The sequence below is a fragment of the Cynocephalus volans genome, chromosome 12, assembly GCF_027409185.1.
Source record: "Cynocephalus volans isolate mCynVol1 chromosome 12, mCynVol1.pri, whole genome shotgun sequence".
NCBI classification, from domain to species: Eukaryota; Metazoa; Chordata; class Mammalia; order Dermoptera; family Cynocephalidae; genus Cynocephalus; species Cynocephalus volans.
In genome coordinates this window covers 71,745,555-71,769,024 of record NC_084471.1, presented here as the reverse complement: position 1 = coordinate 71,769,024, position 23,470 = coordinate 71,745,555, and the positions used below count along the sequence as shown (strand labels likewise).

The 23,470-nt window shown below is 55.6% G+C and overlaps 1 protein-coding gene across 2 annotated transcripts in view; it reads right to left on the bottom strand.

Moving 5' to 3' along the window:
- Nucleotides 1-23,470, bottom strand: part of HDAC7 (histone deacetylase 7) — a 35,989-nt gene that overhangs the window by 1,985 nt on the left and 10,534 nt on the right. The window contains exons 2-24 of one of the 2 annotated variants that reach the window (XM_063074756.1): nucleotides 18,218-18,268; nucleotides 14,708-14,895; nucleotides 14,487-14,577; nucleotides 14,042-14,153; nucleotides 13,345-13,460; nucleotides 12,989-13,114; nucleotides 12,497-12,588; nucleotides 12,196-12,306; nucleotides 11,880-12,060; nucleotides 11,485-11,681; nucleotides 11,083-11,256; nucleotides 9,742-9,961; nucleotides 8,338-8,471; nucleotides 8,073-8,193; nucleotides 7,736-7,785; nucleotides 6,382-6,489; nucleotides 5,160-5,215; nucleotides 4,891-4,978; nucleotides 3,582-3,701; nucleotides 3,263-3,360; nucleotides 1,808-1,926; nucleotides 1,014-1,147; nucleotides 639-723 (exon numbers count right to left, since the gene is read on the bottom strand). In XM_063074756.1, the coding sequence (XP_062930826.1) occupies nucleotides 639-723; nucleotides 1,014-1,147; nucleotides 1,808-1,926; nucleotides 3,263-3,360; nucleotides 3,582-3,701; nucleotides 4,891-4,978; nucleotides 5,160-5,215; nucleotides 6,382-6,489; nucleotides 7,736-7,785; nucleotides 8,073-8,193; nucleotides 8,338-8,471; nucleotides 9,742-9,961; nucleotides 11,083-11,256; nucleotides 11,485-11,681; nucleotides 11,880-12,060; nucleotides 12,196-12,306; nucleotides 12,497-12,588; nucleotides 12,989-13,114; nucleotides 13,345-13,460; nucleotides 14,042-14,153; nucleotides 14,487-14,577; nucleotides 14,708-14,895; nucleotides 18,218-18,268 (2,772 nt within the window). The remainder of the gene's footprint in view (nucleotides 1-638; nucleotides 724-1,013; nucleotides 1,148-1,807; nucleotides 1,927-3,262; nucleotides 3,361-3,581; nucleotides 3,702-4,890; nucleotides 4,979-5,159; nucleotides 5,216-6,381; nucleotides 6,490-7,735; nucleotides 7,786-8,072; nucleotides 8,194-8,337; nucleotides 8,472-9,741; nucleotides 9,962-11,082; nucleotides 11,257-11,484; nucleotides 11,682-11,879; nucleotides 12,061-12,195; nucleotides 12,307-12,496; nucleotides 12,589-12,988; nucleotides 13,115-13,344; nucleotides 13,461-14,041; nucleotides 14,154-14,486; nucleotides 14,578-14,707; nucleotides 14,896-18,217; nucleotides 18,269-23,470) is intronic. The other variant, XM_063074757.1, reaches the window with a different exon arrangement.

Below are 23,470 nucleotides of genomic sequence, written 5' to 3'. Positions count from 1 at the left end.
TGCCCCCTGTGACTGTGAGAATGCTCATCCTGCCTACTGTTGTGAGAAACAATGGACATGAACATGCCCAGCACAGAACCTGGGCCAGTGTGAGGGATCCATTAAAAGAACTGGCGGTGACTGCACTGTTCTGCACTATTCCCCTACTGAGCCTTTGATGTGGGAATCTATTTTATTCATTTTTGAATCCCTAGCATAGATCGTACGTCTTTACATAAAGTGCTCAATAGCTGTTTAACTGAAGTTGAAAATTTAAGGTGCTTTCCAAACACGGGGGTTATTCTGAGACCTAGTCCTCAAGCAGGCAGAGCTTCCAAGTCCCCTATGGCCAGGACTGAGGGGAGGGATGGGAACCAGGCCTTTGGGCACACAAAGCCTGAGTGTTGCTGTCGGCCTGGCCCTGGCCCAGGTCCATGGCTACAGATCGGAGGCCAGTCTCTGGCTCAAGGAGGTTACTCGTGGCCCCTGCTTATGGGAGGCTGCCCACGGTTACTGCTGGATGACTCACGGGAATCCTACTCCAGACCAACATCAGAGCTCCTGGCCTGGCTGGCATTGGGATCTTGGTCACTGATGGTAGGGGACCCCTGAGGTTCTTCTAACTCTGGGCTCAGTGACTGTCCTCTCTCCACACTTACTGTGCACTCGGATCACAGCTTCCAGAGAACGGATGGCATTGAGGTTGGGTTTTTGTTTCCAGCCTTCTTCTGAAAGGGGATCCACCTAAAGAAATAGTACATCAGCCCCCAGTCTCTCAAGGACCCACAGGCCCAGCTCTCTCTCCCCGAGGGCCCTGGCATTCTGGGCACAAGCAGGCATGTGCTGCTGCCCTGCCTAGGTCCGGAGATGCTGGCCCTACACCCAACCTGGGGAGAGGCATCCACTCTGCCCATGTCATTCCAGGCCTGGCCAGCCCTGCCCTATCCCATCCCATCTGCCAGCACTTAGGGACACTCCTGGGAGAGCCAGGCTCTCCTCCTGTAGAAGCATGGATGGGGTGGGGGGCAGCTCACCTTGTTGCCCAGAAGAGCAGCCACACAGGCCTCGGAGGCGTCACAGATGGCTGTGAGGTCATGGCCACCCTCCAAAGCCAGCACCACTGCACCTCCTGCCAGGCTCATCAGCTGCTGTGTCATGTACCCAAAACCTGGATGGTTGGTTTGGAGACAGGAGGGGGCGGAGTGGAGAAGGGGTAGACCCGTTTTCCTCCTCTGTTGTTTCCCTGCTTGCTTCCTCTTGCGTAGGGGGTGGCTCAAAAGCATCACTCCCTAGTCTCCCAAGTGCCTTCACGATGAATGCCATGCAAAACCTGCTTATACGCATCCTGCAGGCTGAGAGAGGTGAGGGGACTTGCGCAAGGTCCCGCAGCTAGTAAGCAGCAGGACTAGGATTTGAACTTCAGCCTGTGTCTTTCTCATTGGGCCACTCTATCTCCTCTTTCTGTCCCCCAGGCCATGTGGCCCTGTGGGCTGAGTGGGCGCCCTCCATTCTGAGAAAACTGTTGCTTCCTGTTCTCCCTGTGGAGAAGCTGCCAACCCAGCCTGGAAGCGACACAGTTGGGGTGGGAGTCCTATCGCTGAGCTTAAGTCCCCAGGGCTCTGACCTGGTCAAGCCCTCCATGGGGAACCGGCTTGGGCTGTGCTGGAGATCACGGGGCATTCTAGGACTCACTGCCGGGCTCCTCCCCTCACTCTCACAGCCCTGAGCCAGCCACGGCCACCTTCCCCTTCAGACTTGGGCAGTGCCTCCCACCCCTACAACCTGGCTCTCATTCCCTGCACCTCCCCCTCAGCTGGGGTCCTCTTACATTTGGCGGAAACATGGTAGCCACCTAGAGGGGCTGGGTGACCCTCGGCAGCATCAAACCCAGCTGACACCAGGACCAGGTCTGGAGAGAACTCTCGGGCGATGGGCATCACGACTATCCTGTGAGGTTGTAGGGAAGACGGTGGTCACCACACTGGACAGGGCTGCCAGAGGCAGAGGCCATGGCCCCTGACTGTGACAGCCCTCTCCTGCCAGCTTTGCTGTGGGGCACCCACTTTTGAGACACCAAGTCCCCCAATCTCCCAGCAGGATTAGCAGATCCCTCTGGCCTCTTTGACCTTGGCTGGCCACACACATTCCTGGCACATATAGCTTGAGAACTCAGCCACCCAAGGCTCTTAACTAGCAAGAAGCAGAAAGGAGCCAAGGATGGGACACCAGAGAGAATGAAAGAGGTGTGTGTGTGCGTGCGTGTGTGTGCGTGCGTGCATGTGTGTGTGCATGTATCCAGGGGATACAGTGGGCAGGGCCACAGGGAAGGGGCAATTTCACAGCTGGCCGAGATGGGCTCTGGTCATGAAGCCTCTGTGATGGGAAATGCTTAGCACTTTGTTTTGTTTCATTTTATTTAAGATAATTTAGTATACATACATGTGGGTACAACGTTGATTTTCAATAGTTGTGACAATGTGTGATGGTTAGATCAGGATAGTTAGCTTATTCATCACTACAATATGAATGCTTGGCATTTTGGACTGAGTTAACTATACCCCACCATTTGCACCTGAGAGCTAACCAAGGCAAACAGATCCTCTGGGGTCCTGGACCACCTAGCTCCGTTCTTTTATCTTCTCTCCCTGCCATCGCCACACGGCCCCCCTCCAGCCCTGACCCAACTCTGGAGTCCATTTTGGTGTTCTCCAAAGCCCTGGGCTCTGGGCACAGAAACCAGGAACTCCAGCCTAGGGAATCCTGCAGAATTAGCTCTCATGGAGAACATCTCCAAAAGAGTATTTGGAGATCTACTTCCATGGTCTCTCTTTTCCCAAATGGAGTACAGGGACCCCAGAGTGAAATATACAAGGGCTCCTGAACAGAGCCTGAAACCCCTCTTCCAGAATGGCTTTTCATAAGTAACTCCCCTAATATGGACATCATCTGCTTTCTCTCTTCCTCCACAATTTAAGTTTCTCCTCCCTTGCTCAATGCTCGCCTCCTCCAGGCAGCCTTCTGTGTCTAAGGGTGGCAGCTCTCTCACTGTACCCTGCTGGTCTCCCAGCACTAGGTTCAACATTGGCTCTTGGTAATGTGTGACTTAATAAAGCACCCTTTGATGCTTTCATTCTCGAGTGTATCCTGTCTTCCCACCAGGGTTGGCCTACAATGTCTAGCAACCGGGTGGGGACAGGCTGATAAGCTAACTGATCACCTCCAACCTGGTGCTGTTGGGAAAAGGGGCAGGGGAGGGCAGCCTTGCTGGGCTGGGAGCACTTACCTGAAGGCGGCCAGGTACTCAGGATCCCCCATGGGAGGGTCCAGACCTCCAGCCCAGGCCACATTGATGTTGAAGCCCTCACCGCTGCCAGCCCCCACCTGAAAAGAGGACACAAAAGAGAAATGAGGAGAGAAGAGCATCCCAGATGCTAGTGCTGTAAGACCAGCTCGTCAGCCTTTTCACTTCCAGATGGAGCAAGTGAGGATCAGAGAGCCTAAACAATCTGCCCAGGGTCACACAGCTTGTTCTGACAGAGGCAGAGTAAGTGTCAGGAGGAGAGTCAAGGGGGCTGGAAGATGTGGACCACCCATGCAGTTACCTCATCCACAGCCCCACTGCCTGGGAAGAAGTTGCCATCATCATGGCGATGCAGGGAGATGTAGAGCACACTAGGGTCCTGGTAAAAGGTCTGCTGGGTGCCATTGCCATGGTGAACATCCTGTGCCAGGAGATGGGTAGTGGATTAGGGAAGGTCCAAAAGCAGAGAGATGGAGGCCAGGACAGGTTAGAAGGGTTCCAAGAATGGACAGTCAGAACCCTGGACTAGGAGTCAGGAAACTGGGGTTCCTACAGCCACGTGGTTGAGTGGCCCCAAGTAATCCACTGCCTGACGCTGAGCCTCAGTCTCTCCATGTGGAGAGACTTTCTCTCTTTCTATATATACATATGTCCTATATTTGTTTATGTTTCTTTCTCTCTCTCTCCAAATATATATGGAAAGATGGGGGTGGCTATGATGTGAACTGCTGAAAGAAAGAAGGTGTCCTCATCTACAAGGAGGTGAACCAAGGGCAGGCCAGCCCACATGAGAGAGCACATGTGTGGGGGTGACCAGTGGCAGGGAGCGGGACGCATCCAGGAATGCATACGTCAGGAACCCTCGCTACTGTGTCTTGCAGAGTCATGAAGTGCTGCTGGTGATCAGAAACCAAGCTCAGTGGTAGAAGGGTGGGCACATGAAGCCCAGCCCAGCCCTCCTAGGAAGAGCCAGGCCCTGTACCTGACTCAGAGGACCACGCCTGGACTCAAGTGTACAAAGTTCTGCTTAGACTTGTCCCTGTAACATGTCAATGAAGAAAGGACATAGCTTGGTAGTTAAATGCATGTGCTCTAGTGCTAACTGGCCTGGGTTCAAATCCCGGTCTCATGACTTGAGAGGTGAGCGATTATGCGAGTTAATCTGTGTGCTCACTTTCCTCATCTGTAAAATAGGTTATTAAACACAGTCAGGATTAAACACATCAGATATAAAACTGTCCGTGTCTGAATGTGATTAGTGGTGTACTGATATTATCTGTTACTATTGTTATTGTCACTTCCTGTAGGGGAAACGCACAGATTATTAGACCTGCCAGAAGAAGCCAATAGAGGTCAAAAAACAGCACTGAAATGAGAGCTGCCCACTGTGGGAGTTGGTTATGAATGAAGGCCTTCCCACACACCATCTCCTATGGGCCTCCCAACAGCCCTGTGATGCAGTGTTATCTTCACCCAAATTGAACACAAGTGGAAGCTGGGGCTCAGGGAGGCTGATGCAGGACTGAAAGATGAAGCCACATCCCTGACACGGGCTCAGTGCTTTTTCGACAGGGCTCTCGGATCTGAAGGTGCCAGGAACTGGGACCTACCCAGTCTACAACGAGGATCTTGCTGGCCTTGCCCTGCTGCTGCAGCTGCCGGCAGGCGATAGCCACGGAGTTGAAGAAGCAGAAGCCCCTGCAGAAGGAGAGAGGTCCCGCCAGCCCTCCCCATGCCCGCACCTCTCCAGCCCCTTCTCTCCACCAGTCCCTGGCTTGGCCCAACCCCAGAAGGCTCAGGGGAGGGAGAGAGAATGTCACTACAAGAAGGCCCAGGGACCTGCCCACCTCACTCCACCCAGGCCTCCCCCAGGCCTTACATGGCTGTGGAATGATCTGCATGGTGTCCTGGGGGCCGCACAATAGCAAAACCATTCTGAAGAGAGAAGGAATGCTTGTCAACCAACAACCAGCCCTCTGACCACATCTGCATTAACCTGTCCTCCAGCCCCAGCCTCCTTCTCTGAGAAGGGACCACAGGGCAAAAGCAGCCAGAGTGTCTGACTGTGTGCATGCTGGAGCTGAAGTGGCCCAGTGCTAAGCCCCTGTTCTGCCTGTCCTCTGATTTTAGGCTGGACAGAACCCCCCATCCTGGTGTGTCCTGGCTGTTATCACTTTGCAATGACAACAGCTAGATTGTTAAGCAAAAGCAATGTGCCTGGCATTATGCTAAGCACTTTATTAGCACCATGTTCTAACCAACTGAGCTAACTGGTGACAGTGTGCTAAGCACTTTGTAAATGCTGGATTTCATCCTCACAAGAACTCTGCGAGGTAAACCTTATCTATCCTTCATAGTATCTCCATAAGACAAACAATATCGGCTGGCCAGGTAGCTCATTTGGTTAGAGCTTGGTGTTATAACACCAAGGTCAAGGGTTCGGATCCCTAAGTGGCCAGCCACCAAAAAATAAACAAACAAACAAACATTATTATTATTATCTCCTGTTTGCAGATGAGGAGAAATCTGAAGCTGAGTTGAGTTAAGCAATTTGTCCGATGTTGCCTGGCTGTAAATGGTGGAGCGAGGATTTTAAAACCAGGGCTGTGTTCTTAACTGCAAAGCTCTGCTAAGGAGCTCTGACTTTCAGGACACCATGACCACCTTGGGCTATAAGCTCACAGATGACGGGGGTGTGGGCCTCAGGACAAGTCTCTGTAAGTAACCAGCCCACAGGAAACAAGCCTAGGCACCAACCCGGTTGAAATCACTGTAAAACTAGAAAGAAGCATCTGGCCGGTGCATGCACAGAGGTCCAAAGACATGCTGCAACTCGCCTATGGCCACACAGCGAGTCTTAAATGGTCCTGGGTGTCTCTCAGAGACCCAAGATCCAGGGTCATATGGCTTGGACCCCCACCTAGTAACATGAGCCTCAGGCTCAAATCTTACCCTGGTCCCCAGAGCCCTTGGATTTCCCTTCCAAAACCCTGTGGCAATACCCAAGAGGAACAAGACGTCTGGGTCTGGGCCTAGACTCCCAAGTGCCTCATCCTATTGCCTCCTCTGTGGCTTGCCTACCTTTAGCCCAAACCTCCTACCTTTAGCTCGCGGGAAGCCACTTTGAAAGCAAGGTCGGTGACACTGCCAGCAGCCCAGCGGGCTGCATTGGAGGAATGCAGCTCGTTCCAGATGGTGTCAGTATCCACCTGTGGGGGGCAGAGTTAGGGCCCGCATCATCTAAGGCTTCCCACAGGACCCAGGGCCCAGTGGAGTGGTCCCCACCCCAGGGCAGGGAGCTGGGCAGACAGCACTGCCTCCCCAGTTCCCCAGTGCCCCACCGCCCACAGGCAAGGCCTCCTGTGTCCCCCAATCCCAGCATGGCTTCTCCTTCCCAGCTGAAGTCCCAGCACCAGCCCATATCTGACCAGCACTCTGCCGGCAGCATCACGCCAGCCTCCCCAGTCAGGGGAGGGGGCATGGCGTTACCTGGGCGGGACTTGGGGTTTGGGCCGGGAGGAGGTTTTAAGCCCCAGCTGGCTCTGCTCAGGCCCTGCGGGACGGTCGGAGCTGGAGGGGCCGTCTGCACCACTGTCTTCCACTCAGGGCCCCTAGCCCAGGCTGGGGGGCCCCCCAAACCCAGTCCCTGGGCCTCAAGGCTAGGGAGGGGCCGGGGGGCATGATGGGGAGATGGGGAGGGCGAGGCGAACCGAGAGAGGCGAGGAAGGCAGAGAGAGTCGCAAGAGGCTGGAGAGAGAGAGAGAGAGAGAAAGACAGAGAGGGAGAGGAGGGAGGAGAAAACAGAAGCAACAACAGTTGGAAAATCAGAAAGTGGCAAGAAATGGGAAGTTGTGAATGGGGCACTGACTGGCTCCCAGACAGCCCCCCACCAGCTACAGCTCCCACTTCCCTCCAGAAAGAAGCCACAGTCCCCTGCCTCCACGCACCTTCCTAGAGAAACCACTGCAGAGACCTTTTTAGGCAAGAACAGTGATAGAGGAGGCAGAAAACCCCCTACATGGAGAGTGAGGAGGCAAGGCTGGGGGACGGGAGGGCTGTGTCCTGGGGTGCGGCAGTGCCTGGACCTCTGAGGACAGCGGAAGCACCAGCACAGCCCTGGACCAGGCGGTCCACTCCAGGGCAGGCAGAGCAGCCTGGAGGCTGGCGTGGAACGGCCAGTACCTGACACTGGGTCTTATGAAGGCCCAATCTTGGCCCTGCTCCTTGAGCCTCACTCAGCACCTACCCAACACCTCTGAGTGGGAGGCACTGGCTCCACACTCGGGAGACACTGCTGGGTCCAGGACACACCTGCCCCAGGAGCTGCCAGCCAGCAGGGGGCATGGTGGGAGAGTCCCTGGCCCACGGGGTCTGGCAGAACCACAAGGACGAGCAGGCAGGGGCAGGGCCTGGGAGGACCAAGGGAGGACATCCAAGACCCTTGGGCACACTTACCCCAACCCCACCACAGGGAAGCATCACAAACATCCGCTGTGCCAGGAGCCCTGTGGGGAAAGGCCCTGCTGTGTGAGGGTGACTGCGACTGCTCCCAGCCTTTGCCGGGATGGGCCGGGGGCAGGGAGGCCCCCAAAGAGCAGGCTGGGAGCGTGGAGGGAGAGAGAGTGCAGGGAGAGGTGGAGGTGGCAGCAGAGGGACCAGAGCCACAGGCTGGCGGGGGATGTCCAGGAGGCTGGAGGAGGGCCAGCTGGGAGGCGCCAAGACGAGAGCGCACAGCAGCTGGGCAACTGGCTGAGCCGGGGAGGTCTGGGGCCCAGTACCACCAAGCCCCTACCTGCCAACTTCCCATTGTCCAGTTTGAGACGGCTGAGAGGGTTGGTGCCATAGAGGAGCACGTGCCGCTCACAGTGGACCGACTGCAGCTCCTCCAGGGAGGCCTTCCGGCCCCGAAGACACTGAGGAAGGGCCCAGAGAGATCCTAAGCTCTCACTTGCCCCTTCTCTCCAAGTACTACCACCCGTCTGCCCCAGCGCCTCCCACCCCTCCCTCCCATTATCCTCATCTTCTCCGATCCCGCTGCCCCCACCCTCACCCCTCACCTCACACTGGCCCCGGAGCCCCCGCTCCTGCAGCCGGGACCAGATGCTCTGGATACGGCCAGCATGCTCTGGGTGTCTGCTGTTGTCTCCACAGGAGCACTGGTGCTTCAGCATCACCGAGTCATAGACCAGCCCTGCCAGGAACAGGGGTCAGGACCAGAACCCCAGGGAGCCCCAACCCCAGGCCATGGCCGCAGACAAAAAACACAGGGGCCAGCACCCCCGCAAAGCCAGGCACACACACACACCCCTCACACCTACATGGCTCTCATTCCCTATCCTGCCCCAGCCCTTTAAACTCACATGCTTGCCCAGGTAGCCTCAGATAACCTATACACACCCTAATGCAGCACCAGTCAACACTGCCTTCCTGACACACTAACGCGGCTCTCAGGGCCCCACGCACACATGCCCAGAGCCTGAGCACACGAGGACTAATGCTGAGCGACTCGCACTAGGGGTCAAGAGTCCTGACAAGCTTCCAAGGGGGAGCTAGAGGAGAAAGAATTCTGAAGAAACCCCAAAACGGAGAGCTGGGAAGCCCAGAATGACACCAGGTTACGTGATAAGACAAACACAGTTTTGGAGACGTTGACTCTTTCAGTCTGACCCATGGAAGCCTCTAGAGGAAGACCCTGCTCATTGCTGGTGGGGGTCAATTTCTGAACATCTCAGGACACTAAGGACCTTCAAATTGCTCACACCCTTTGGTCCAAGAATGTCACTCCTTAAAAGTGAACCTTGGGAAATAATCCCAAGCATGAGTAAAGATTTATGCATAAGGAAATTAAAATGAGTGATAATCAAAACATCCTACCAATAAGGAATCACTAAATTTAAAAAAAAGAATACTATGATGAAACACTATGAGGCTCATAACATGTTAATTAAATAAACCTGGGTACAAAATGTAGGTAGTGTGTTTATGGCATTTGTACATGTACATATGGCTAGAACAAAGACTAGATTGAAATATTATAGAATTTAAGAGGGGTTACATCGGGGGGTGGGATAGTGAGTTGGTATTTTTATTTTATTTTTATGCTTTTGTATTTTTCAAAATTTCTAAAATAGTCTGGGGATCTTTTTACAAGCAGAACAATAGTAATAAATGTCATTTTTAAAAAGGGCTGAATGTGTCAGCAGGACACTGGAATTCTTATCCTGGCCTGACGCCAGTTTGCTATTTGATCACTGCTTATCTCGTCAGATTTCCTCAGCCTGAGTCTCCTCACCTGTAAAACAGAATAACCACCTGCTCCACCTGCTTCTTGGGGTGCTGTGTGCATCTAACAAGACTAAGTGCTCTGTGGCCTCTAAAATGTCCCAAGCGACACCATGACATGGACATCGACTCATGCCCCAAACCCTTTCTTCCTGCCTCCACTCTAATCTTGGTCTTACCTGTGGTGAAGGGCAGGGTCCTGGCAGAGGTCTCTGAGCTGGAGAGGACACGGGCCTGGTTGGCAGGCTCTGGGGGTGGCAGTGAGGCAGGCGCAGCTGGGGAAGACTGAGCCCTGGACAGGGGCCGGTGTCCACCCTGGGCCAGAGGGAGCAACACAGAGTCCCCAGTGCTTCCCCGGGGAAGGCGCGCGGCCAGTGGCTGCTGTTCCCAGAGCAACACCTGAGGGGAACAAGGGGCCTCAGTTTCCAGTTTCTCAGGCTCTGCTCCATGTGCTTCTGCCAAGGCAGAGGTTCTGGAGAGATTCTAGGATGCACCTAGCCCTGCCTCCCAGCTGGGCTCTGTCCTTTGACTCTCTGAGCCCCCTGCCCCCAGCTACCCCCTTGTGGACCTGCTCCCCAGACTAACCACCCAGTTCCACCAGAGCTCCCTGGGCCCTCAGGACTACAAAGCCAGAACCCAGGTGGGAGACCTTGGATCCAGCTCTGACCAGAATTTCCTGGTCTCCAAGGACTGTGCAACTGCCAAGGACCCAGGGACCTGCATGAGCCATTGCACATGTGTGAACTATTCCCGTGTGTCCTAATTCCCAGTTCCTTGGAATGTGACCTTATTTGGAGACAGGGTCTTTATAGATAGAGGTAATCAAGTTAAAATGAGGTGATTAGGGTGGGCCTTTATATGACTGTTATCCTTTTAAAAAGAGGAAATTTGAACACCACCATGGACAGAGGGAAGATACAATGAAGACACAGGAAGAAGACAACCATCTTCTAGCCAAGGAGAGAGGCCTGGAACAGCTCCCTCACCACAGCCCTCAGAAGGAACCAACCCTGCCAAAGCCTTGATTTCGAACTTCTAGCCTCCAGAACTGTGAGATGATGCATTTTTTGTTTAAGTACTGCCAGTCTGCAGTACTTGTTGCAGCAGGCCTAGCCAACTACTGCCCCGTGGCTTGACTCACATGGTAAGAGCATTCTGGTTGAAGGGCTCAAGCCTGGCTCCATCCCGCCTCTTGCCCTAGCCACCCCCTGGGATACAGTACAGCCAGTTGCAGGGGAGATGTACCATGGCACCAGTGTGTATGGCTCCATGAAAGGCCAGCCTCAGGGCTGGGAAAGGAACAAGGTTCACGCTGAGACTGGCAGGCTGCTGGAGTGTGTGTGGGTGTGGATATATGCACCCACACCTTGGTGTGGCTGCAGCACTGTATCCGGTAAGGCAACTATGGGTCCCAGAGTTGTCCCCTGCTTTGATATCATATCTCCTCCCTTGCCCATCTTCTGCCAGACCCTAGGGTCTCCTGACTGCCCTTCCCGAGGAGCACCTGGGCACTGCCATACCTGCTGGTGCTGGTGGAGAGGAATAGGGCCTCTGGCCTCCAGCTGCCCATGGCTGGGCTCCCTGTGCTCCAGGCCGTCATCTACCACCTGCCCCACTGCCCCGCCATCCGTCTCCAGGTCCTCAGCCGAGGGTATCTGCTGCAGTCGAGGCTTCTCACTTGGCTTGGCTGGCCTCTGGGAGGGGAGATGCCTGGCTGAGAAGCCACGGTGCAGCAAGGGGTGTGGAGCAGGAGGCAGTGGGTGGGTTGGGCTAGCAGTCACTCATCTTACTAGGACTCCAGCTGCCACATCCTCTCTCCTGCTCTCTAGGTCCCTGCCCTTCCTAAGTCCCCCCACTTTCTTTCAGCCCTAGGGGCCCAGTTAAGCACCCCCTCAGCACCTCCCCTACCCAGGTCCTCTCACCTTGATCAGCTGGACATGAGGTTTGAGCCGCTCCAGGCGGGGCTGCAGGGGACCCACCGGTGGGGGGGCTGTGGCGCTGGGGGGCAGGGGTTCTGAACGGGTCCGGCTCAGTGGCCGGTGGAGGCCTGACCCGGAGAGCCGCTCGGTGGTCAGTAAGGACTGGGCAAAGTGGAAGGGCAGGGGCCCAAGCCCAGGCACTGGAAAGAATGGGGTGGGGGGACATAAGGAGAGAACCAGAAGGGGCAATGGAAGGACAAAGGGGCTGGGGCAGAGGTCAGCAGGGGGGCACAGGACAGGAGATGGAGAGAGGCAGGGAGGATGGGGCCCTTCCCAAGCTTGGCCCTCCACAGGGCACAGGGATCCAGCCCCTTCCCAGGAGAAGCAGTGTAACTCACCAGTCAGTAGAGGGGTGTGAGAGACTGAGGGATCCAGGAGGAGAATGGGCTGCAGGCGAGAAGGCAAGGAGCCCCCAGCCTCGGGCTCCAGGCCATGGGGCAGAAAGAGGGGAGTGTGGGGGCCCCCCAGGACCGGTCCCCGAGGGCCCAGAGTTGGATGAGTCCTGCGGTCACCATCAGCCTGGGGGAGAGGTGGGAGAAGTCACAGAGGAGAAGACTGCAGCAGAGAACAGTGCAGGTGACAGGTGAGGTGGTAGGAAAGGGAGTGAAAGAAGCTGGGGAGCGTGGAGTGGGAGAGGGCACCCCAGCCACTCACCCTGGCAGGGGCAGGCAGCCCCAGTGTGATTGCGGGCAGCAAGGACACTGTCGGCAAGGCGAACGGGCCCAGAGAAGTCTCCTGCAGCCGCAGCCGCTGGCCCAAGAGCGCCTGCCATGGGGAGCAGGGCAAGGGGTCACCGGCCCCAGACCTCTACCCCTGGCATGCCTTCCCCAGTATACCCTGCAGGCTCTGGTGGGGCCGCCCAGCCCCTGCAGCCCTAGCCTGGGAGGGCAGCTGGCCAGAAGAAGGCTGAGTCTCAGAACCACCCCAGGAGAGCCCAGTCCCAGCAAAGCCTTACCTCTGAGCCCAGAACAGGGTTGGGGCCATGCTCGCTGTCATTGGGGGAGCTGCACCCTGACGCAGGTGTGCTGCTACTACTTGGGGAGGAGTCTGAGGGTTGTAGAGAAAGGAAAGCGCAGTTAGAGGCCAGGGTGGGCAGGAAGGTATGTCCAGGCCCCCTGGTGCAGGAGACCTGGGAGCAACCTCTTCCATAATGGGAGGCTTCTGCTTCCTGCTTTCTTCCCTGAAGAGTAGGAAAAAGGCCTATAGCACCTTTGGGCAATTTTTTTAAAGGTGCTCCCTTTTCTGGGCAGATGTCAGCTTAGCCAACAGAGCAGCAGGTGGGTTTCAGCCCAACTCATCCCCCTGCAAGTGTGTAGGACACTCCCTATACAACAACGCTTCTCTCTTCTCTTCTAAAGAGAGAAGCCCCTCTGGGTAGGACCTGACCTAAAGGGACAAGCCCAGCCAGGTTTGAGGATGGCACCCCCACCCACCCGCTGGCCCTCACCTCCGAGAGTCTCTGCAGGCCGCCGGCGGAGGCTGGGCGGGGCACTCTCCTTTCTGAGCAGTGGATTCTTCCTCCGCTCCAGTGACTTCTTGGGCTTGTAGCGCAGCTTCAAGTTGGGCTCAGAGACTGTGGGGAGCAGCAGTGTTACTCAGGCCCCCACACCACCCTCCTCTTCTCTGCCCTTTAGCCCCTTACTCCCAATCATCTCTGTGGATTAAGGCAAGAGATGAGAGAGAACCACGGCATGCTGACTGTCCTCCTGGCCTGGCCTTCCCACCCCTCCACACTTCTGACCTGTGTCCAAGGCCCTTCCCTCTTGATTCCCCTAGAGCGTCCTGCATGTCTGTCCAGCTCACCTGTCTTACGCAGGGGGAAGTGTTCTGGGGGGTCACTGGGCAGGCTGGGAACAGGAGGCAGAAAGCTGCTGAGCATGGAGCGGGCAGCTCCTTCTGTCTCCAAGGGCTCGAGAGTTCTGTAGAGTGAATGCCAAGGTTGCTTCAGAGGTGTGGGGATGCCCACACCCAGCAGCGGCCTCATTCCATACAGGCACCTTCCTGAGCATGGGCCCTGGGACCTGCTAGAGAGGCAGCAGCGGACAGGGTGGGCAGTGTGGGGCTGTCTCCAGGGGGCGGCAGCAGGACACTCATCCTCCCAGCAGCCACAGTGTGGATCTCTGATCTAGGCATAGAAGCCAGAGTCTGTGTGTGTGGGAAAGGGGCCCACTTGGTATTCTGTCTCCTTTGTTAGAAACCTGCTCTATGGACTAGGATGTTTGTGTGTGTGTGTGTGTGTGTGTGTGTGTGTGTAGGAAGTGTGTGTGTGTAGGAAGTGTGTGTGTGTAGGAAGTGTGTGTGTGTGTGTGTGTGTGTGTGTGTGTGTGTGTGTGTGTGTGTAGGAAGGGCCTAGGGTGGAGAAAGAATTAAAGGAGAGAAGAGGGCAGGTATCAGCTGATGGGCAGCTAGGGAGAAAGGGGGCAAGTGAGCGTGCGCTCACAAGTTAACGTACAGGGAGGAGGGGCATGGAAGGAGGGACCAAGTGGGGAGAGTGGGTTACCTGTAGGGAATGCTGGCGCTGTTGGGATGGACTGTCCTCTCTAGGGCTGCCTGCTGTTTCTTCAGAATCACCTCTGCCAGCTTCTGCTTGACCACACTGCTGGCTACAGCACCTGTAGGGGTGGAGAGTTGTGAGTGGGCCGGGAGTGGGTGGACAAGTGGCCTCTCTGGCACATTCTCTGCCTATTGTCCTGTCCACACCTCCAGTACAAGGCATCCTAGGGACTCCTCAGGCAAGAGCCAGGCATGAGGTCCCACCCCTTCTGTGAAGCCTCCAGATACAACACCCCCCCCCGCCCCAACATACGATCATAGGCAGGGCCCACCAAGCAGAGGGCGACAGGGGCTGGGGTCGCAGCTGACTGTGACCCTCCCGCCTCACCCCTCACAGGCCCACACTGGGGGTCCCACACACCCAGGCTGGGGCTGGGGTCCTCCCTCCTTACTTCGCTTGCTCTTGTCCTTGTGGAGAAGCTGTCGCAGCTCTTGCTCCTGCTGCCCCACCTTCAACTCAGGCATCGGTGTGTCCATTGAGAGCTGTAGACAGGGTAGCAGCCCAGGGAGGGGCAGGGCAATGAGAACCGAGCCTGGGGTCCAGGGGAGCTGGAGCAAGGGGGACCAGGGGATGAGCTCAAGGCTGCCAGGGGTGGGGGAGCTGTGTCCTCACCCTCATGGGTTCTGCTGCGCGCTGCTGCTGCAGGCTTGCCAGGAAGAGGTGGGGGTGCAGGCGCTGGGGGTGCTGCAGGGCCAGCAGCGAGGGCTCCGGTGGGGGCTCCACTGTGGGCCGCTGGCCCACTCGCAGGTCCATGGGCTGGGGCTGAGGACCTGGTGTGTCTGCACGGGGTATGGAACAGCCTGGGGATGTGAAGAGAGGGCAGGGTTGCAGGAAAGTTTGTCTGCAGGGGAGTGGTTACAGCCTCATCAGACTGCTGCAGGCTCACTTAACAATGGCAAAACACCCTCAAGGGGGTCTTCCCTCATTTAATCCTCACCGTGGTCCTGCAAAGTAGGTATTATCAATTCCATTTGACCCATGAAAAAGAGGTCACACAAACTGCATGCAGTTACACCCTGTCACTGGAGGCATTTGAAGTGGGCCTCCTGACCCCAAGCACAGTGCTTTTCCACTAAATATGTACCCCCAGACCTGGGGCCAAGGGCTATGGGGATTTACTGAGGGACAGCTGCCCCTCTGGTGGTTCCTTCTGGGCTGTCCTCTCCTTCCCTTCATCCCCCCGGAATGACAGGATGTGGCCGGCAGCTCTCTAATGAGCTGGGCTCTGCAGGCAGTGGTTGAGGAGGCAAGCAGGCCCACTCTCTTCAGCCTCCAGCCCCAAAGGGCCTCACGGGCACTCTCAGACACCACTCTCCCACACTCTATCCCAGGTCATGGGACAAAGAAGTGATGCCTCGAGCCCATGCCACTCCTGGCCAGCCACCCTGAGCCTATAGAGTCCTGTTCCCAGGCAGGTTCCTCAGCTCCCCGGGCCCACGTGTTCATGGTGCCCACTCCTGTGTGCCCTCCTCGCCAGCTCTGGGCCTGGCATGGTGAGGACAGCAGGCTCGGCTGCTTCTCCTCGAGAGTCCTATGCACCCATACCAGAAGCACCCTGCCAAGGCTGTGGGTGCAGGGGCTATTTATAACTGGCCACCAGATCAGGGCTACACCAGCACAGCCAGCTGGGCCAGGCTGGGCTGAGCAGCCGGAGACACTGAGATGTGCAGAGGTGGAGCTGCTGCATGGGGATTATTCTGGAGAAAGGGGAGCAGGTGGGAGTGGGAGCATGCTGGCCTCACCACAGGGCACACAGTGGGGAAACCTTCCCAGAGGGCCTCCTTCAGCAATTTCAATGCGGGCATCCCCCAGTGGGGCAGCCACAGGCCATCCTCTGGGCCTGGGGCTAGGTAGGACTGGAAAGGCATTGTGGCAAAGAACCAGTCAGGGATCCTGGAAATGCAGCCTCCAGGCCCAACCCAACCACTGCTAATCAGTCTTTACATCTGTAGCACACATGCACAAGCGTCTGAAAAACCCCTTCACCTCATCACCCCCATCCACTCTGGGAGGGTAGTTACTACTGTTCCCTCATCCCAAATGAGTACACTGATGCTCAAAGATGAAGGGCCCTATCCAAAGTCGCCCAGCTAGGGGCAGAGTTAGCATGGCTTCTTCCAAGGCCAGAGCCCCGTATTGCCACCAACTTCCAGGAAGTCATCTCCCCTTGAGGGGGTTTCTCACTGGGCAGAGAAAGAGGGGCTTGCAGCAGGTTGTCACTAAGGGGATTTGCTCTAACACTATGAGATGGACACAAAAGAGGAGCTGAGTGAGGGGGTGCCCACCATGACCCTCCGGACATCAAGAGATCTGGAGGGATGATGGTACACCCTGACATGGCCCACAGCAGACAAGTGCATGGCTCGGATGCCCCTGCCCATTGTTCATGTGGCCACATAAGATTTTCGTTCTGGTGGAGTCTGGGCCTCCAGCGCCAACACACCCCTGCCCAGCATATGTCTTAGTCCTCCCACGTTCTGGTGTCCTGGCTTCCTGGGGTGACTCCCCTGATGATGCAAGAGGGGCTTCAGCCACACACAGACTGTGAGCAGCCCCCAAGCGGAAGAGAGAGCAGAAGGCTGTAGGAATGAAGAAAGGTCTCTGCCTGGAATCCTGGGTGCTTTAGCATTGGGGGACTTCACAGTCTGGTCCTAACCCCCTTCTCTCAACTTGGTCTCCTACATCTGAACAGAAACAGTCCCCCTCAGCCATCAGCTTCCACCCTGTCACAAGCCCATGTATCTCTTGTCCTCTGAGATTTTGCTTACTGTGGCCCCCTGCCTGTGCTGTCTTTACTCCTACATTCTATTTTTCCAAATCCTACTCTTTTCTCAAAGCCCAGTGGGGAGTTTTCCCTCTTCCCCGGACCCAGCCCTGTGCTCCGCATCCCTCCCTCTTCTGGACCTCAGTCATGTTGGCTGTTGCATGGCACGATAAGCACTCTGTGGGCAGGTAACAGGTCTGAGTTAAACTCCATAGGTCAGGGGCTTGGTTTTGTCCACTGCTCATCACCCCCAGCTCCTGGAAGTGTAGCTGGCACAGAATAGGCACTCAATAAACATAGCGTCAATAAATAAATCTCTGTGTCCCTACTAAAATGCCTAGGAAGGTGCCCTGGCTCAGAGACAGGGTTCATTAACAATTCTTTTTTTTTTTTGACACTGGCTGGTAAACAGATCCAAACCCTTGACCTTGGTGTTACTAGCACCATGCTCTCCAAGGGAGCTAACCAGCCAGCCCCATTAACGGTTCTTAAACAAATGGATAAACTCATTAATCCATTGTCCTCTCATGTAGCACTGGTCACATGTTGCATTCTACTATTTTTCTCCTTTGTGTGTTCTGTCTCCCCAGTTTGCCTGTAAGCTTTTGGACAGCCAGGACTGAAGCAAGGATACCTGGCCTTCCATTTTTCCCTGCCACATGGAATTATTAGGCATCAGGCTGTGTATCTTGCACTTAGTAAGCCCTCAGTGGATATCAGTGGAAGTTAAGGAAGAGGGGCTGCCTAGTCCCATGGGCATGTCCTAAACCAAAGCAGCAGTGGGAACTCCACACCAGTCCTTCCCCAAGCAGCCCAACAGCAGAGAAGGCTTGGGCCAGCAGGGGGAGGAGGCGAGCAAGAAGAGAGAACCACCTCACCAAGGGGAGGGGCCCTTCCCCTCCCACCTGAGCAGCAGGAGGCATCTGTCCACCCTGCAAGGGCTGCCATGCCCACCTTGCAGGGGCAGGGGAGGACTGAAGGAGTTAACCAACAAGAACACACTCGCCCAGTGCCTGACGTGGGGCAGGGGTCTGAGTGTAAACATTAGCTTCCTACCTTCCTTCCCATTCCACTACACCCAGCAAGGACAGGAGCATCCTGTCTTTCCTTTTCCTGTTGTGCTTCCTAGCCCTGAGGCCAGCCTGGATCCAGAGCTGCATCTCTTCACCCCACTCCTCACCCCTTCCCCACAGAACCCCAACTTCGCCCCCTCTCCTGGAACCCCAACCTCCCAAGTCTCTGGCCCATCAGCCAGCTAACCCTGCTTCTCCAACCACTCAGCTTCTCACCCTTTTTACATCCCTTCCATCGCTCATCTTCCACTCCCCACCACAGTCACCTTCAGACCTGACTCTTACCTGTGCCAGGGGAACTGGGACAGTGGGCACCTGGGCTCACCTGGGTCCCATCTGTAGAGAGAAGAGAGATGGAGTGAAGGGGTTGCAGGGAGGGGGGGCAGAGAGGACTGAGGGCCAAGCCAGGCAGGCTCGCTGCCTCACCAAAACTTGGGGCCCCCACCAGAAGCTAACCCAAAAGACCCCACCACTTTCCTTTCCTCAAATTCCCATGCTGGCTCTTCCTCATCCAACTCAGACATCTTGCTGCTTGAGCTCAATCCACAGCAAGAAGCCGAGGCAGCCCCAGCTCAGCCAGCAGTGCCCTCAGCCCTCCCTGATGGTCAGATACAATCTTCCCTGGGCAGCCAAACCAGGCTCCCACAGCCTGAAGGGAAAGAGCACTGGGAGGTGAGGTGGGGCCAGAGGCAGGACAGTGGGCTGGGGAGGCCAGGAGGGAGATGGGAGGAGCAGGCCTAGGGGGAAGGGGGAGGGCGCTCAGGCTTCCCCAGAGGGAGGAGAAAGGAGCAAGAGGGGACAGGAGAGGTTTCCACAGTCAGGGAAGGATTGGGTCATGGCCTGAAGGTCAGGTCTGATCTGGAGGGAGCTGTGAAGGGGTAGGGTGCACAGCCTGAGGACTCCACTGTGGGGACCCCATTCCTCCTACTGCCCCATGCTGTGTCCTGTTGCCTCTGTTCTCCCAGAGAGGAGACCTGATCAGCCCCTTTCTCAGAGAACATGAGATAGAAATCTTTCCATTTAGACATGGCCATGTCTGTCAGGCTCCTAAGCCCAGCTCTGGCTCTCCTATCCTGTTCAGAACCCAGGAAACCCTACAGTGGGGCCCTGAACTGGTCAGCAGCAGAAGGATCCCGGGAACCCAGAGGCTGGCGGGAGCAGGAAAAGATAGAAGTGAGTCCCGAGGCCACCCGTCCAAGATGGACACATTTTCCTCTTGCCATCCCAGGTCAGGACCGAAGGGACAGGAGGTCAGGAGACTGGGAGGCCGCCTGGAGGGGACATCTGGGGACACAGAAGCAACTCCTCAAGCCAGACTTGGGACAGAAGAGATATTTTCTGAAGGACAACTGGCGGGTACTGCTCTTTGGGTCTGCGTCTCAGGGGCAGCCACACTTCCTCTTCCAGGAGCTGAGAAAGGAGAACTCCCTGCAGGCAGGGGCTGCTGAGGTGGGGGGGTGGGGGGCAGCTCTAGGCACAGGGAGACTCCCACCAAGGGTCCTAGCTCCCCATGCTTCAATGACGAGGTGGCAGGGCAACACCACTCTACCTATTCAAATTCTGCCCAGCCTCTGAGGTCCAGCTCAAGCCCATCTCCTCATGAGCTCACCCTGACCTCTCCTCTCCTCACTTCCCATAGCGCTGGCTCTGTGCCCAACCCCTCCACACCCCATTAATCATGATCTCCGTGGTGCCATGTGCAAACCATGCCATCTACACCTAACGCCTTGCTGGGCACACACCAGGTGCTGGTAGTGACTGGTGAATCAAACACATTGTCTCTCTCCTGGCCACCACTTAAGACATATTTCTCAAGGTTTGTGAGCCCCAAGGAATAATCATGCCAGAGGCAGTCTCCCCTCCCCAGGACACGGTAACCCCTATCCTGGGCTTTCTCAGGGCCTCCTCTTTCTTCTGCAGGACCTGGTCCCCCAAGAGAGGTTGCTGGACTGGGCTCCAGGGTGTACTCCCAGAGATCCTATCAGGCCTAGAGTCCCCTGCCTCCTGGAATTCTCTCCCAGCTCCCCTAGATCCCTGCTGGACGGCTGGTCAGCAGCATTCATGCTTAGGAGAGAGCCAGGTTCTCTGTGCCTTGATCCCCTCGTAACCACAGATTCTGGACACCATGCAATCTTCGGACAGGAAAAAAATTAATGGCCCTGAACTCTGTGGTATTTGTTACCAGACCCAAAAGTGATGTTTTGTGGTGATGATCTATGATATAAACTCTGTTCAGAAAAGCTGCATGCATGCATGCATGTGTGCGTCTGTGCTGGCAACAAGGATTGCTCCCAAAAGGAATTCCTGGAAAAAGTTCTGCTCCCCCAACTCCCGGGCTCTGTGCTGAGGGCCACTGGGTTCAGAAGAGCCCAGAACAGCAGAGATAAGACTGGGAACAGCTCTCTATGCGTCCCAGTCAGTAGTTGAATTGAAACCAGAAAGTGAACATCTGTATCCCAGTTCCAGCTTGAATTTGGCAACCCCTCTTCTCACCAGCCCCTCACTGCCTCTCTCACAGGGCTGTCACCACTAATGTGGTGTCAGACTGAAATAAAATGAGCAGTAAATGGACCCGAGGGACCGAGAACATTGTCTCGGGCTGGACCCTTCTCCACAAAGCTCTCTGCCAGGTTGGGAGGTTCTCCTTTTTGGAATCCTGGCTACCCCCCATTTCTATCTTCTTTGGAAGCAACTGCAGTTAGGCTTAAGAAGCAGTTTACGTGGCGCTGAGGCACCTGGTCGCACCCAGAACCAAAGAGCCCCAGAAATCCTGCCCCAGTGGGTCCACTCCAGCCCTCAACAACCACTACAGTAGACACTTATAGCCCCTAAGCACCTGGAACAAGCTGGTTTCCCCACCGCCCCTACCTTATTGCCTCAGGCCCCCGCCTTGGTCTTACCCACCCAGCAATGGTAACTTTGCCCCCCAGGCCTACACAAGGTGGCTAGAATCCTGAGCCCTGCCAACCACCTCCTCTGCCAGGGGCTTCAAGCCCTTTGTTGGGGAGAAGACTTCCCCCAGAAGCACTGCCACCCAGAAGTCCCCTCCCATTGTTCCCGATGTCCTTGCTGAGGCTGTTTCCACTCCCCATGCTCCTGACTAGCAGAAAAGGAAATAGCAGCAAGACCTGGGCCCTGGCGGCAAGAGCAGAATGAGCGGTGGCAAGAGGTCAGGTCCTGGGTTCAGGGATGACTCCCTCCGCATCCCAGGTTGCAGCCTCTGTTTCTCTTTTCCCTGACACAGGAGGGACAAAGCTTGACTCTGCAAGGGGGCTGGCAGAGAAGACTAAAGCTGGGGGTGAAATGGCTTCAGGAAGACCCAAGAACAAATAAATAGGAGAAAAAGCATCGTGATTGCCAGGCCTCTCTGACACAGCCAGGGCTGAGCACCAAGGAACAGCTCTTCTACCAGGTGTTCTGTTCACAGAATCTGAGAACATTGAGAGCTGATGGGACTTTAGAGATTGTTCAGGCCAATGCTCTCAGTAGGCAGAAGGAAAGAGAGAGGGGAAGGGGCTAGGCCACAGCCACCTAGTAGCCAGTGGGCCAGCCAGGCCAGGCTGGACCGGTGCAGGGGAAACCCAAGATGCCAATCCCAAAGCAGGTACTAACTCCCTCCATGGAGGGCGCTGATCTAGGATCTAAAGTGATGTAAGTATCAATGAATCCTGGTTCTCACTTTCAAGGAGTTTAAAATGCAGCCCACAGTCTTGACAAATTTTTTTAAAAGTATACTACTTGCAGATACTAAAAAAATTCAAAGAGCCCCCCAACAAAGTATAAAACAAAAAGTAAGTTTTTCATTCATCCCAAACTCCCCAGAATTAGCCCTTTTTAACAGTTTCTTGTGTTCTCCTTGCAGAAATTCTCTATACCTTTCATTATCTTGACACTGAACTGCTTCTTGCTCAGATTTATCCAGAATCCAGGGAGCTGAGAGTGGGCTGGAAACCACTGCCACATGAAGCCTAGCAGTCCCCAAATTGTGAGGGAAGTGAGGATCCACAGCACAGAGGTCACTGCCTCTGAAGGCGAATGGACCTGGGTTCAAACTCCGACTCCCTCAGTGACCGGCAGGGAGAGCCAAGAACACAGCTGAGCCTGGTCAAGCCTCGGCTGCCCCATCTGTGATCAGGACACGAGAATCCTCACTTGGATGAGGTCACCTGAGATTCACAATGCTGTGTGTGCAGCACCAGCATGGGGTGGTGTGCCCTCAGTGTTTGCCTTGTGAACTGTCTGCCCCCTGCCTTCCAGCTTTAGCATTCAGTGTCTGGTCCCAACTCTCCTTCCCTCCTCTACCACAGACCATTTTCCCCTGGATGCCCCCCCGCCCCATCTCTTAACTCCCTGCTCTCCCACCTGCAGTGTCTTCCCTTTTTCTTCTACCTGAGCTTTTGTACACGGACAATTTACTATGTGCCAGGAGTTACCCTAAGTGCCTTACATTTGCTAACTTGTCTAACCCCCGTGATAAACCTATGGGGTGGTTACTGTTTTACATATGCCTCCTATATGGATGAGTAGACTGAGGCCCAGCAGTATTAAATAACTTGTCTGAGATCACATAACTCAGAGTGGGACTTGAGCCCAGGCAATGAGGCTCCAGAATCCATGCTGTCAACCAACACTCCACTGCCTGTCCCTAGCATTGCCACAGGCCTGCCAGCACAGGACAAATGTAGGACTCAGACACACATGGGGAAAGATCGAATAATTACATAGCAATCCCCAGCCCTGCTGCAGGTAAAAAGGGCAGAAGCTGCCTGTTTCATCTCTGCGTGCCCACAAAGACAATTCTGAAGAATTACTTACAGCAGCTGTTGACGTCATAGATACCAAACAGTGATTTGGGACTGCATGTTGGGAACATGGGGCTGGCAACGGGTTGGGGTCTTTAAGGAGCATCAGCTCCATTTTCCCTGCTCTCAGGTGCCCTGCCATGTCCCTTCTTTAGAAGGTCCCAAGTCCCTCTGAGACTCTCTCATTAGCATCCCAAAGCAAGCTGCACTGTTGCTCTGCGCAGGCAGAGGAGCCAGCTGTCCACCGTGGCAGAGGCTTGACAGACAGGTGAGCAATCTAGGCTGTCTGCCTGCCCAGACTAAGGCTTCTTGTCAGTTCAAGGCAAGGGGACCAAAAAGCTCTGCAGATTCTGTAGCTGGGCACCCAGCAGGAGGCTGGATGTGAGGGTGGCAAGGCTGGGCCTCCTGCCTCCCCTGCAGTGAGCATGCCCCTTTCCCCACCACCTCTGGGCGGCTGGGGCCCTGTGGTAGCTATTTTTAGCTCTTGACACCTGGGTATTTTGCAGCCGCAGGATGTCCGGTTTGGAGTCTCTTTCTGGGAATCCCACATGCGGCTGTTGTAAACAGCCCCACTCAGCAGCAGCCCAAGCTGGAAGCCAGTGCCCCCCCCCCCCCACACACACACTTCTGCTGTTTGAGATGAATCAAACAGGAAGCAGACGTAACCATGGCAGTGGCAGCTCGAGCTCCCTGGGGGTGGGAAAGCGTCCTCCCCAGTTCCTTGTGCCCTATCCCA